This window comes from Triturus cristatus, chromosome 6 (assembly GCF_964204655.1).
Source record: "Triturus cristatus chromosome 6, aTriCri1.1, whole genome shotgun sequence".
In the NCBI taxonomy this organism is placed as follows: Eukaryota; Metazoa; Chordata; class Amphibia; order Caudata; family Salamandridae; genus Triturus; species Triturus cristatus.
The window spans coordinates 1,115,761,609-1,115,775,702 of NC_140589.1; the positions used below are offsets into that span (position 1 = coordinate 1,115,761,609).

At 48.0% G+C, this 14,094-nt stretch overlaps 1 protein-coding gene and 1 long non-coding RNA gene across 4 annotated transcripts in view; one reads left to right on the top strand and one right to left on the bottom strand.

Annotated features, from left to right (window-relative positions):
• Positions 1–14,094, top strand: part of LOC146821046 (uncharacterized) — a 326,636-nt gene that overhangs the window by 143,969 nt on the left and 168,573 nt on the right. For all 3 annotated transcript variants that reach the window (XM_085611981.1, XM_085611980.1, XM_085611982.1), the window contains one exon: positions 13,493–13,603. In XM_085611981.1, the coding sequence (XP_085468107.1) occupies positions 13,493–13,603 (111 nt within the window). The remainder of the gene's footprint in view (positions 1–13,492; positions 13,604–14,094) is intronic.
• LOC146821047 (uncharacterized) overlaps positions 13,434–14,094 on the bottom strand; it is a 145,229-nt gene continuing 144,568 nt past the window's right edge. The window contains exon 3 of the long non-coding RNA XR_014963084.1: positions 13,434–13,570. This is a non-coding gene — a long non-coding RNA (uncharacterized LOC146821047). The remainder of the gene's footprint in view (positions 13,571–14,094) is intronic.

The window sequence follows — 14,094 nt, forward strand, 5'->3', positions numbered from 1 at the left end:
AACATAGACTGTATGATTGGTGTCCAGACTGATTCCAGACACCCCCACCGGGTATGTTTGCCTGTATACCAGCTAGCTCACAGTGCCACCAGAAACACATCTTACCAAGGAGACGATAGTTCTTGGCAACTATCGAACATGACAACTCTGTCCGATCAGGGATCCTGGAAACAGTGCAATACTTTTTGCTCAGTCAATCATGCTCACTTTTTCTCAGAGAGATACACAGAATACATGGTGGAGACGTTTTCAATAACCATTTACTGAACCAGTGTCATTCTAGTGTAAAACAGGTGTGCTGAAACAACCATTAGACAGTAACCGATAGAAATGATTATAAACACTAACAGAGTAAAAGGATGGTAGGTTTCTACCATTGCTGAAACAATGAATACAGGCAAGTATATAAACTACATGACAGTAAAATGCGTACTCCTACGATGCGACCTTAACTAGATGTACCCAAGTGTACCTAGCATGTAGGTGGGTGTAAAACCAAGAATCCCTCTAGGATAAAGTCAACCCCATTACCTGAAGTGGGAGACTGTGGGACCCCGTCTTGGTCTCGAGATGGACACCCCACGAGGGATGTCAGACCACTGCGAGCTAGAGTGTCTGCGCGCAGGAACCTCAGTGGCTTGCGTCAGTGTGTCAGCATGGAAGTCCTTTTTCTCCTCTTCCTGCCTCAGCAAAGATATGGTGTATGTATACCCAAAGTGGTAGCCTCCGGGGTTCTACCTTGCTGTGTGATGTCGGACTTAAGATGACGGAAGGAATTACCCTTATTCATAGTTATTATGCAGGAGATGGTAGTCTTGCTGAGTTTCCAAGAATCCTCATACATAATGGATGAAGCTAGTTTTCCAGGAAAACCCCACGTCCTGTAAGCAGTACAGTAACTAGGTAAAAGGTCAGTCCCAAGAACCGTTATGTTGTGTAATGGTAGGGGAGAATATAGGTGAAAGGTTAGGTGGTTCCCTGAGCATATATTGGGGTATCTATATGAAAATAACCGCATATGCAGGCTCTGCAGTGGGATCTGAAGTCCCATTGGCTCCAACATCAAGGGGACCTTTTTGACAACTTTCAGATTTCAGAAGGGCCGCAAAAGGCCTGCAGTGGTGGTTGGTGGACGGCGATTGGGTCAGCAGCACACCCTTCTCCCTTCCCCACCCTGAGCTGACCGTGGTGATCGATGCGTCACTTCTGGACTGGGGCAGTCACCTGAGCGCGGTGGAGATCAGAGGCCTCAGGTCTCCGACAGAGTTCTAGCTCCATAACAGCTATGTGGAGCTCAGGGCAATTTGCTTTGCGCTGAAAGTCTTCATGCCATCTATCAAGAGGAGGCTGGGACAGGTGCTCGCGGACAACACCACTGCCATGTGGTCCAGCAACAAATAGGACAAGGTGGGGTCACAGACTCTGTAACTCAAGACCTTGCACTTCTGGAGCTGTCTGGACTGCCAGGTGGCAAACCAACTGGCGGGCCTAAGTCTTGCTTCACCCTCAAAAATTCCATTCTCACATGATGTCCAAAGCACCACGAAGCAGGAGTCCTATATCAAAACAACACCTAGAAAGGGGTTTTACTTTATAAAACCAAACACATCAAAGATTCTCTTTATAGAATAAGGCTTGAGGTTTTATCTATGCAATGCTATCTAACAGAAAGGCTTTCCCAGATGTCAAATTAACAACATTCAAATGTATATAGAGATATATATTTATATGCAAGTAATAACACACTTGGTAAATGTAACAGTTAAATGCGTGAATAATAATAAAATGCATAAGCAGATAATAATGGACGTCCTGCACGAAATCAGAACGATATATAAACTAAATACATCAAATGATTACTTTGGATGTGCACTCTGACTAACTCACACATCACAAAGAAAACACCTCAAATGACCACAGCCACTGGCCACACATCACAATGGCACAAGTCAGAAACAAATCACTTCACCTGGCACAAACACTGTATCTTAGCCCACTCCAGACTGGGGGACTCACAGCCGGGGTTAAGAGTCTCAGCAACCAGATGCCTGTACTGAAGATGCGTACATCATTTAGGCTCAAACAATCCCGGTTTCTAAGTCAACAACCCTCGGCTTTATAGTCTCAAAACACACTAGAAGGCTTGAGAGACCTTCCCTCTGCGCCAAGGAAACTTATTGGAATTGGCCACCATCCATGCATACATTCCTGGGTAAAAGGAGTTCCCACATTCCCTCTACATTCTCACATGTTCCAATCTTTATCTTAACTAAGCTTATGAAAGACTTTGGTACACTAAACAATCTCTTCTCCAAAAACAAAACAACCTTGAACGTGATTAACCCAAGCAACTTGCAAACACTCTGTGGGCCTGTCTGTGCGCGCAAAAAAGTTCAAGCAAGGCAGAGTCAGCATTCAGGATGCCATGAGGACATGTCAAAGCCATTAGTAAGAACTTCATAATACTTCCCAATGTACAACACAATGCACATTTGTGCACCACTGCCTATTGCATCAAATACTTCGCTTCTATATGTGCAACACAATGCATATTTGTGCACCACTGCTCATAACACTGCACTTCGAGACCAAAAAGTAATGCTTTCAAATGCACATCCCACATATTCTGTTCTTGGCAAGGCTGTTCTACTTTGTGACAGCTCCCATTTTAAGACTGCAAGAATAAATCTTCAATGGAAAAAGACATATGCAAGATGTCAAAAGTCATCACATTGTGTCAGACTATAAGAGCACTACAGCCTATTAAACACCACGGTTGACAAACTCAGCTGCCCACATCTAGCGGAATACGAGTGGCATTTGCACCCAGAGGTGGCACAAGGTTTCTTCTGTGAATAGGGAGAACCTTGGCTTGATCAGTTCACAGCCGAGAACCCGCAATGTCAGCACTTCTGCTTTTTGAGTTTCCTAGGCCTCTTTCTCTCTGAGTTGTGTTCGGCCTCGAGTGGAACTCAAGACTCACGTCTGCTTTTCCAATGATGCCACTCATGCCCCTAGTTCTCAAGAAGATCAGGGAAGGCCGAGCCCAAGTCATCCCAGTGGCTTCAGAGTGGGCACGGAAAGTATGGTATCCAGAGCTCCTGGACTTGTGCATGCCTTCCAATCAGGCTTACCCTCTGGTGGATCTGGTTTTGCAGAAGAAATTGGGTTCTCTACCGCAGGCACCACAACCTCCACCTTCATGCATGGAGATCGAGCAGCGACAGCTGAATGCAGTCACCTTCCTATAGAGGTAGTTGATGCCATCATGGCAGCCAGGCGTCCCTCAACTAAAATTGCACACGCCTGTCAGGACTAATTTGGGGTTTGTTGCAGCACTGGTCAGCCAGATTGACCCCTCCTGGCCAAACTGTCTGATGATTGGTAAGTTGTACTGTCTCTTACTCTACTCTGACAGTTAAGGGTTATATTTCGGCCCTCTAACCCTTCTTATGGTTGGCTGATCAGTCTTTTTTGTTTCAATCCCCAGTTGTGATGCACTTTTTGAAAGGGCTGCAACACTTTTCCCTCTTCTCAGTTTGTGATTCCCCAATGGGACCTCAATGATGTCCTTTCTTACTTTGTGTACTGCATTTGAGCTGCTCCACAGCTGTCCTTAAGGCTTCTCACTATCAAAACTGTGCTCTTGGCTCCTATCACATCAGCATGGCATATGAGTATGCTTCAGGCTCTGTGTGTTCAACCACCATCTTCACTGATAAGCTGGTTCTCTGAACTAGGGCATCCTTTCTACAGAAATTCGTGTCGCCATTCCATGCTGGTCAAACCGTCACCCTGCAAGCGTGCTGTGCTCCCCCTCACCTCTTTAAGGAACAGGGGAGATTTCATCGCTTGGGCTCCAGAAGAGAGCTCAGTTTCTACATCGATCGTACCAAAGAGCACAGGGTGGACGATCAGCTCTTTGTGGGATTTGACAGAGCGTAAAAAGGCAAGGCTGTGCAGAAGCGTACCACCTCACTTTGGATCATGCTCGGCATTATCTGCTATGCACTGGTGAAGAAGCAGCCCCTAGAAGGACACCTTGCCCGTTCCACCAGGGGCCAAAGCTGCTAGCATGCGCAGTCCCTGTCCGAGACAGACAGCTGCCAGGCAACTACGTGAGCATCTCTCCATACGTTTACGAAGCACTATTTTGTGGACAATCAAGTCCGTCAATAAGTGCATTTTGCCTGCTCAGTCCTGTAGGACTTTCTGCTTTGAGTCTATTCGCAGCCCACCTCCACTTGGGTACTGCTTTGGTATCTGTTCAAAAGGTGAGGAATCTGCAGCTACAAGTCTCTATCAGAAAAAGAAGTTTCTTCTCTTCTGTAACTCTCTTTCTGGTAAAGACTCTATCTAACCTCAGATTTCTCATTGGCACTCCCATCCTCCCTGTTCTGTGATTGGATTCTATCCATACATCGGATAGTCTAGGAATCTGCACACTAGTCTATCAATTTGCTTTTGAGGCTTTAAGAGGGACTATGGAAATGTTTTGTGATCCAGTCTGACACCCAAGGATTAGTCAAAAGGTGAGGTATCTGCAGCTAGATAGTCTCTACTAGAAAGAGCATTACTGCAGGTAAGTTACTTGTTTATTTTTTCCTACGCTGCATTCCAGTGTTGTCAGTGATATTTCGGATGCATACTAAAACAAGCATTGGCATAGCCAATAGGTCTCGCCTTTGGGACCTTAGAAGTGTTTAGGCAGATCCATTGGCTTTGCCAATATTTTTGAGCTGTGTTGTAGAGAAGTTAAGTAATAAAATGTTTAATAAGCTGTCACTTAAGTCCAAGGTTTCTTTGGCGACAGGAGAAATAATGTAACTCATTGCAGGGATACATGGCTGTAGAAACAACACACCATTATGGAAATGTATACATAATTGGCAACAATAAACGGATCTGCTCAAAACATATATCATCTGTGCCTCCCTGGCGAGAAAATATAACAAATGTGCTTCCTTCAGTAAGCAGTGCACATTGGACTATAAATCCACAAATTGATCGTGCACCAATGTAATTGTTAAAGAAAGCTGTACTTCCTTGATAACATGTTGTGATGACCGACCAGGAGGAACCGCTGCGAAGGAGTTGTGGACAAACCCTGGCAAGGAACTGTGGGGACAAGGCTGCACATAGTCGATTCCAGTCCCACAATATTAATAAAATGCCCTAAGAGAAAAATTGCACAAGTCGTGCCTCAATTTATACAATGGTCGGCATGCATGATTGTGCTTGTCGGTTAAGCATTACAGTTCTAAGCACACTTATGACAGATGGTATGAAAACACCCAGTGCGAGGAGGAAACTGTCAAGAGTTGGCAGAGAAACTCTAAAATCGCATGCAGCGAGGGTAAACATGTATTGTAAGCACGGACAACGGGAGACAGAGAGCTGGGATGGTGATAAATGGGGTCGAACTGAACATATGGTTGCCTGCCATCCGTACTCCAGTCCCAATATGCTGCTGGGCCTGCCTGGTGTCAGGGAGGTGCCAGTGAGGTCCCAGGCCTATCCCAAGGGGCCTCGACAGCTAGTTTGGTCAGACTCCTGCTAGCCACATTTACACCTTAATTCCAGTTGATCTCTGAGGCGGAGGAGGTTGGTGTGGGTGGGCGGGGGGGCTCTTCATCACAGATCTCTGCTCTTCACAAACTATTATCTTTAAAACGCCCATAAACTTTGCCAAAACAAATAGAATGAGTATATAATACTTCAGGAAAACGGGACAACTAGTCACGCATTGAGAAATTAAATCAAACTCCTTTTGAGTGACTCTGGTTGGTATCTACAGTCATTCATTAACAGTTCATTTCTAAAAATAAACATAGCATGATTATTATATAGCTTGCAATCGAAGCACTGCATGAAAAACTGACCTCTGAACATTAACTCAAAGGGCAATGCTTAGGGAAGCTTGAACACCAAACGAAAATTAGCCTGGAAAATAAGGGCTGTTTATATGCAGAATAACACAGTAATGAAATTACAGGGAAGGATAAAAAGCAGAGCGGACACACCAGGCTTTTAACCCTGCCTGCAGGCTACAAGCGGAAATGTGCTCTACCCACAAGCTCTTTCACCAGCTTAGACAGACACCTGAAGCTGCAGTCTTTTCAACCAGGCTGAAATACCCGCACAGCTGACCAGATAACAGAAGTGTGAGCATACAGTGCAGTGAGCCCTAAATACGTGCACCATGGCATGCCAGCAGTGAACAAGCTGCACTGCCCTCCCCAGGGACTTCTGGTGCTGCCATCCACCCTCCCGCAGCATTACTAGCCCTGGAGTCACATATGAAAGCAGCGCTTCTTCAAATATAAGTGGTATTGTGTAACCGCCTGTTTTCCCTCGCGGTTCCGTCAGTGTAAGGAGTAAAAATGTGGCACGATGTGCCGAAAAATTAAACTGGTAACAGTAACGTTCAATACAACAACTGACACCGTACGTAACTATATTGTAATTTTCTGACGCTACATAGTGTAGTGACGGAGTCACCCGGCCCTTTCACACATGCTTAGTATGCACCCTGAGGGCTGGCTCGCCTGAGGGTTTAAATAAAGAGGCGCAAGACCGCTCGGGCATCTTGGCCCGATGAGCAAGCACGGAGTGTGTCGCAATTATTGCAACGGTCCGAACCTGCGGCCTAGCCCGTACATTAGAGTATCCCCTAAGTTCAGATGACACACTGGCGACGAGGCTAGTCTATCCCACTCCTCGCCGTATTCACGCCTGCAAGACCCGGTACCTGAGGGTCCGGACCAGCTCCTGCCGCTGTGGTCCCGGTGCCTGCGCAGTCCGCGCACATGGCGCCGTTCGTGCCGGAGGCGGGTGCCCAACCCGCGGGAAGTTGTCTGCTTGGCATGGAGCTGCGCTTGGTGTGCGCTGCTTCGGCAGGCGCGCCCCCGCTGCTGCTGTCATCGCTGATTGGTGTCTTCGGCGTGCGGAACGGTGCCAGAGGTGAGACCTTCCCTGCTTGTGTGGGTGTGCGTACGCCGCCCAGGCCCGCTGCCGCGCTGCCTCTGCGCACAGACTCCCTGCATTATCGCTGCCCAGCCACGCTCCTACAGTCATGTGGTCGAGCCGACGGGTGAAGCCCCGCGCCAGTCACAGCGAGTCCCGCTGCATACTGCACACCTGCGCTGCTGGAGGACTCGATCCTCGCCCACAGCAGGCCCTCAGACCAGCGCTCCCTACTGTTCTAACGGACAACGACCAGCAAGTCCCCGTGAAAGACACCTGCACGAACGTGCCACAGTGCAGAGAGGCAATTCAAAGGAGCTACATGAAGGGGGGATCCTCACCTGTTTGAAAGTGTCCACAAAAGAGACAGTTGCCCTCATGTCCTCGACAGCTGCGTGCCTAGAGAAAGGGATTTCCCCATTGACCACACACAGTTAAGGCCCCAAGCGCAGCCTGTGGCCGCCCTGGGTTTCCCAGCTTCACGGCGCCTACGCCAACGCCACACCCACGCGCGGCTGCCCTGCAGATCGGCTAGGGACCCCCTCCCGCACGTACCTTACGTTGCCCAGCGCCACCGACCAAGTTGTGCCTTGTCGCACCAAGAAGCAGACCCGCAGTAGAGGATGTGTGTCCAGGGCGCTGATGGCGGGGGTGGCCCCCAAGCGGCACCGCCCCCTCAGCAGGCCGACCCACAAGCACACGCTCGGCCCAGTCATTCCACGGCTGCCCCATTACCACCTTTCAGCGAGCTCTCGGATCCGTCCACTGCCGCGGCGCAGTGGAAGTCCTGGATTGGTCGCCTGGACCATTATTTCATCGGTGTGCGGGAGACAGAATGGGAGGGTGAAGAGGTCGCTCCTCATGTGCTATGGAGGAGGCGAGTTGTACGACCTTTTCGAGACCTTGCCGGATAGAGGGGAAGATGACTTCTACAATGGGGCTGTCACCGCCCTAAACTGCCACTTCGATCCTCAAATAAACTCTGATTTCGAATGGTTCAAGCTCCGGCAGGTGCGACAGGGCGAGGCCGAGACCATAGACATTTTCTGCGCCCGCCTACGGAAACTTGCAAGCTCATGCACGCTGCCGGACCAGAGGGCGGAGATCAGGGCGCAGCTCATCCAAGGATGTCTGTCAGTCACGCTGCGACGCCTTATACTACAACAACCCGGCATCAGTCTCGACGAAATTCTTGTGCTCGCCAGGTCCCATGAGCTGTCCAAAGCTTGCGCGGACGAAATGGAAGCAGCCCTCAACCGGCCCTCTGCGCCACAGCGGATGCCCATAGTCAAGGATGAGAGAGTGGATGTGATCCAAAGAAGACCGTCTCAGTCAAAAGGAGCCATGAGGCTTCCGCAGAAGAGCGCATGCGGAATAGTGGCCTAGATCACCCTCCAGGGGGGAGTTGTTTTGCAAGAGGAAAAACGTGTTCACAATGTGGGAAACTCAACCATTTCGCAAAAGTCTGCAGGAGAGGAAGAGGATGAAGCAATGACCTGAGCCCACGTGGGCTCACAACGGCAGTACGACAATTAACGCTGGAGGATCCAAAAGAGCAAGTTGACAACACCCCTCCAGGGTTCGATTTTGGAACGGAAGAAGACGAGGTGTTCTTTGTATCGTTTGTCGGCCGGGAAGGAGCAAAGCGCCGGCCGCCGCACATGTGCAACATCACCATAGCAGGGTCCCCCGTAAGTGCCCTCATAGACACCGGGGCGTCAGTCAACGTGATGGACAGCGACCAGTATGAAAAGCTACTGCCTCGCCCGTCACTTCTACCGTCCAAAGCTAGGATTTACACATACGACAGTGACGAGCCGCTTCCTCTACGAGCAGTCATGGAAGTCGAAGTCACCAGCGAAGGCTCCATGGAGTGGTCCTGAGGGGAACCACCCTTGTGATTCTGAAGAGTCTGCAGAAGGAGGTGATCCGCCTAGTGCACCAAGGTCATCAAGGTGTCTCAAAAACCAAGGCCAGACTCCGGAGCAAAGTCTGGTTCCCAGGGATGGACGCCATGGTGGAGGAAGTTGTATGTACCTGTCACTCATGTAACATCACGGGCAGCGACCCTGCACCTCATCCAGTAATCACTGAGGATCCGTGTCTGGAGCCGTGGTCCAAAGTAAGCATCGACTTTGGGTCGTTCCTGGATGGGTGGAACACACTGGAGCTAGTTGATTCACACTCAAAGTTCCTGATGGTGGAGGTAGTGTCGTTGACAGCGTTCCTCTACATGAAGACAGCTCTGGAGCGCACGTTTGCCATGATGGGACAGCCGGAAGAGATCAAATCTGACAATGGACCGCCGTTCCAAGGCAGAGACCGGAAGATCACTCCACAGTGGCCCCAGGTAAATGGAGAGGTGGAGCTGTTCATGCGTACGATGAACCGGGCTCTCAGGATCGGGGTGGATAAGGGAGACGATGCCGAGCAGTGCCTCTCGCAGTTTCTCAGCGCGTATAGCCAAACCCCACGCTGCACCACCCGGTGTGCGCCTGCTCACCTGCTGTTTCGACGGGCTCCAATGGGCAGCATTCCTGCCAATTCATCGTGGAGTCCACCAGAGCTGGATCAAGGTGCAGCCCAGGACAGAAGGAAAGCATCTAATGACAAGGCGAGCCAAGCTCGAAGGGCCCAGTCAACGAGTGTCTCGGTTGGAGACAGAGTTGTGGTAGAAGACCACCACTCAAGCTGGAAGTATCGCACCCCATATGAGCCTGAAATGTGGGAAGTAATCAATGTACACTGCACCATGGTGTCGGCCATGCGGGGAACCCGTGTGGTCACAAGGAACACCTCATGGTTCAAGAGAGTCGCAAATGGCACAACACCGGCTGACCAAGCCATGGAAAGTCTGGAAGACGGAGACGGAACAGTCCCCGCGGAAGACTTGGGAGGTCATCCGGAGGATATGCGACCACAACCTGGAAGAGAAGTATGAGCAGTGGAAGAAGTGAAAAGCCCAGAAACCGTGTCCCCTGAACCAGAGAGAGAACCAGAAGGGTCGGAAGCAAGAAAACTCCCGGAGCCAGAGGTATGGTCTCCGGCCAAACCCGACCCCTAGTCAGAGACTGAGAGACTTCATGTAGTGTGCCAAGAGAGACTTAGCAGTTCCCTGAAAAGAGTTGTTGTATCTAAAAGATTGGAGGGATGTAGTGACGGAGCCACCCGGCCCTTTCACACACGCTTAGCACGCACCCACGCACCCCGAGGGCGTGCTCGCCCGAGTGTTTAAATAAAGGGGCGCAAGACCGCTCGGGGTCTTGGCCCGATGAGCAAGCACGGAGTGTGTGTCGCAATTATTGCAATGGCCCGATCCTGCGACCTAGCCCGTACCTTAGAGTATCCCCTAAGCTCAGATACCACACGTAGCATAAGTAACAAAAAATGGAGGTGGGAGATTTAATATCAAAAATGTGCACTGACGTCGCAGAAAGTTACATCGATGAAAAAGTTCATTCAATTTGCAAATTCGTCATTGACATACACAAAATATGAATTGCTCACAATATTTACCTGAAGATATTTTGACGGTTCGATTGGCGGTCATGTTGTTAAAACCGGTCTTCACTTCCCGCCCCTCCGGAATACAGTTTTGGGAGGCAAGGCGTGCATACATTGTGCTATGAGAGACTTCAGTGTACCCGGTCATTCTGGCTAGAAAGTAATGCGGCCAGCCACACTTCCCGTGGCACCGTAGCCAAGGTGTTCAAATAAGCCTTTAATATTGTGAAACAACATTTTGATCCCTTATGAGAAACAGCTAAGCTTTCCCCCGGCAGTGCAACAGCTGGGAAATTAAACAGATTGCATCAGGCGCGGCACCAGCAACACCACTGTCCGCGGCTCTGCAAACCAGACACAGCTACCAAGCCCATCTGCTGCACATAAGCAGCGAGGACACGGCCACTAACCACTCCTGCCAACCCCATTCAGAGGACTGAGGGCATTGATAGAGGTACATTACGTGGATTGGAAACAAAGGCGAGGGGAAAGAAGAACAAGGGTTTTTGTAAACCGGTCCAGCATACGTACCCAAACGACTATATATACAATGAGAATGCAGTTCCTAACAAAAAAGAACAAAGACACATACTAACTGTAAAGCAACCACCAGTAAAAAGGCAGGATAGTGGTCTCCTTGTTGGAAAAAGGCCCTCACACACCTGACAAGAAGGTGTCTTGCTTCATCATTGGGCCTGCTCCTACTTGGGCTGGTGCTGCAATGCCCGATCAGGCGCCCGTGGTGGGGCCTACTTAACGGAGATCTTTATTCCGAAGCCGTCCGGTGGAATGTGAGTGAGGGTCTTAGTGTAGGTGAATGCGAGAGTGTGTAGTGAAGTTAAAATAGGGAAAAATATTCCAATCAAAATAATTTTAATGAGTTTGGTTCTTCCCCTAATTAAAATTAAAAAGAATCGCGTATGGTCACCCTATGTTGTGATATTATACGTTGAAATGTGAGGTCAACATGTTTCTTGCCCTATTATCAGTTCGATGGCAATTCCTCAGGACCTAATAGAAAGACTACCTACACATTTTCTGGTGGTGGACACCCAACACATGTAGTGAAAAGTGACCACCCTTACAGCACCCTAAAAAATGTGGGGGTACCTCAGGTGTCAATAAAGTTAATCAAGTGTAACCCTTAATAGTTTATGGTCCGGGCCATAACAGTACCGGTCGCCGTCGACACTGAATTCTAGTGTCGGTTCTGTTGTAGAGACAAAAAGTTGATCCTACGCCGGCGGCGCAACCGGTCCAAACGGTCTGGTGACCAGACAGTTTGGACCGGTTGCGCCGCCGGGGTAGGATCAACTTTTTGTCTCTACAACAGAACCGACACTAGAATTCAATTAGGGTGCTGTAGGGGTGGTCACTTTTCACTACATGTGTTGGGTGTCCACCACCAGAAAATGTGTAGGTAGTCTTTCTATTAGGTCCTGAGGAATTGCCATTGAACTGATAATAGGGCAAGAAACATGTTGACCTCACATTTCAGCCTATAATATCACAACATAGGGTGACCATATGCGATTCTTTTTAATTTTAATTAGGGGAAGAACCAAACTCATTAAAATTATTTTGATTGGAATATTTTTCCCTATTTTAACTTCACTACACACTCTCACATTCACCTACACTAAGACCCTCACTCACATTCCACCTGACGGCTTCGGAATAAAGATCTCCGTTAAGTAGGCCCCATCACGGGCGCCTGATCGGGCATTGCAGCGCCGGTCCGAGTAGGAGCAGGCCCGATGATGAAGCAAGACACCTTGTCAGGTGTGTGAGGGCCTTTTTCCAACAAGGAGACCACTCTCCTGCCTTTTTACTGGTGGTTGCTTTACAGTTAGTATGTGTCTTTGTTCTTTTTTGTTAGGAACTGCATACTCATTGTATATATAGACATTACGTGGATCCCTGTCTGTGAGAATATCGATTGGCGACTGGACGTTCAAACAAGCTCAATAAACAAAAAGTACACAAACCATGTAACATCCAAGTAAAGGGGCCAGTAGCCATGGGAGGATACAAATGACGACATGGGTGTAGTAAGGCGGGACTAACAAGCCTCATAATGAATCAGAAGACAGCATTTACAAAGGACAAACCCATGAGCCAATAAAAAATAAGGGCGGGGGAGTGGGTGAAGCTTCTCTCCGTAGTGAACTACCACAGATCTTCGCAGAGCAGCGCTTCTGCGCTGGCTCAGGCTCAACCTAAAAACTTCCCTTTCTAACGTCCCTCAGAAGGGAAGCCTTGGAAAAAGTGGTCTTTCTACCTACTAAACAGACAATAACGTCCATCTTTCCAGAGTCCCACTTGAAAAGAAGTGTTCAGCCTTACTCTGAATGAGTCCAAGCCACACTCCCATTTGCAGATTCCCAGCCGATGAAAGATAACTTTGAATGAGTATTTTTATCTCTCCCTGGACGTATTTACTTTGTTTCTGCTTGTCTTTGAGCAAGCTCTTCAATTATTTAAGACTTTTTCCAGATGTTTTGGAAAATAGCATCAGTTTGTTTCTCAAGCAGAAGAAAACAACTTGAAATATCAATGCCCTTTTTCCCATATTCGCAGAACTTTCTGCCCTCTTTGTAAAAGTGCTGTTTTCATAAACATTTTATTGTTAAATTGCACCATACAATCTACCCCCTGTGATAATGTTGCATGCAATTGCTGAAGTTAACTCGGGAAAGTACATTTTTACCCAAACCATCACTTTAGAATCTTGCCGCGTGTGCTGTTGGTTTAAATTTGGTTTCACATAGGTTAGTTGCACGGAATATGGAATCCTAATGGTTCTAAATGAACAGTCACTTAGACAATTTAAACCACTTTTTAAATATCGGCTTGCTCGTAATTCCTATTACTAGACATATCTTAGCAGTGATTCCACAAAAACCAGGACACTTTCCAACGCATCTTAGACTGTGCGGAATATTTATTGCCATATAATCATTGTCATTCTGTAAAAATTGGTAGACTGTTTGTTCATTCCTTTTTTTTCCCTTTGGTTTAGGTCCTCTTATTGCCACCACAGTCTTTTCATTAAGGGCTAAGGAAAAGGAGGAGCTGTGCCCCTTAGACGACCAGGAGGCTGAAATTAAACACAGCATTAATATTTCCCGAAGTAAGTTAGAAGAGCATTAAAATTATTCTTTTGGTTAACCCACAGCCAAGCACTCTTGTGAAGATTTTACGACTGTACATGTCAATAATTGCCCTACTGTCTGCAGCCTGCCCACCATTCATCTCTGGGAACAGGGACTTATATGTGCGTAACTAAGTCGAAATCTTTGAGCATAGATCTATGGTGAATTCTCCCACTTGAAATTTTAGTAGCATGACAGCCATAGCCACTTGTGCACGCTCATCATAGACATGACTTTGAATTGACATCTAATGCTGTGGTGGCCTAGTGTCCACTTCCTTCTTGAAGTGATCAATTGATCATCAAGCACAGTCTACCAGTAATAAACACTGAGGCTATATTAGATAAAATCTTTACATTTTACCCTCTGAGTGATACATACGAACACATTATTGTTAAAATTCTTGAATTAGCAGTCTGCCAATATCCAATTTTGAGTGTGGCCTAATAAAAATTCACTATGTGCTTGG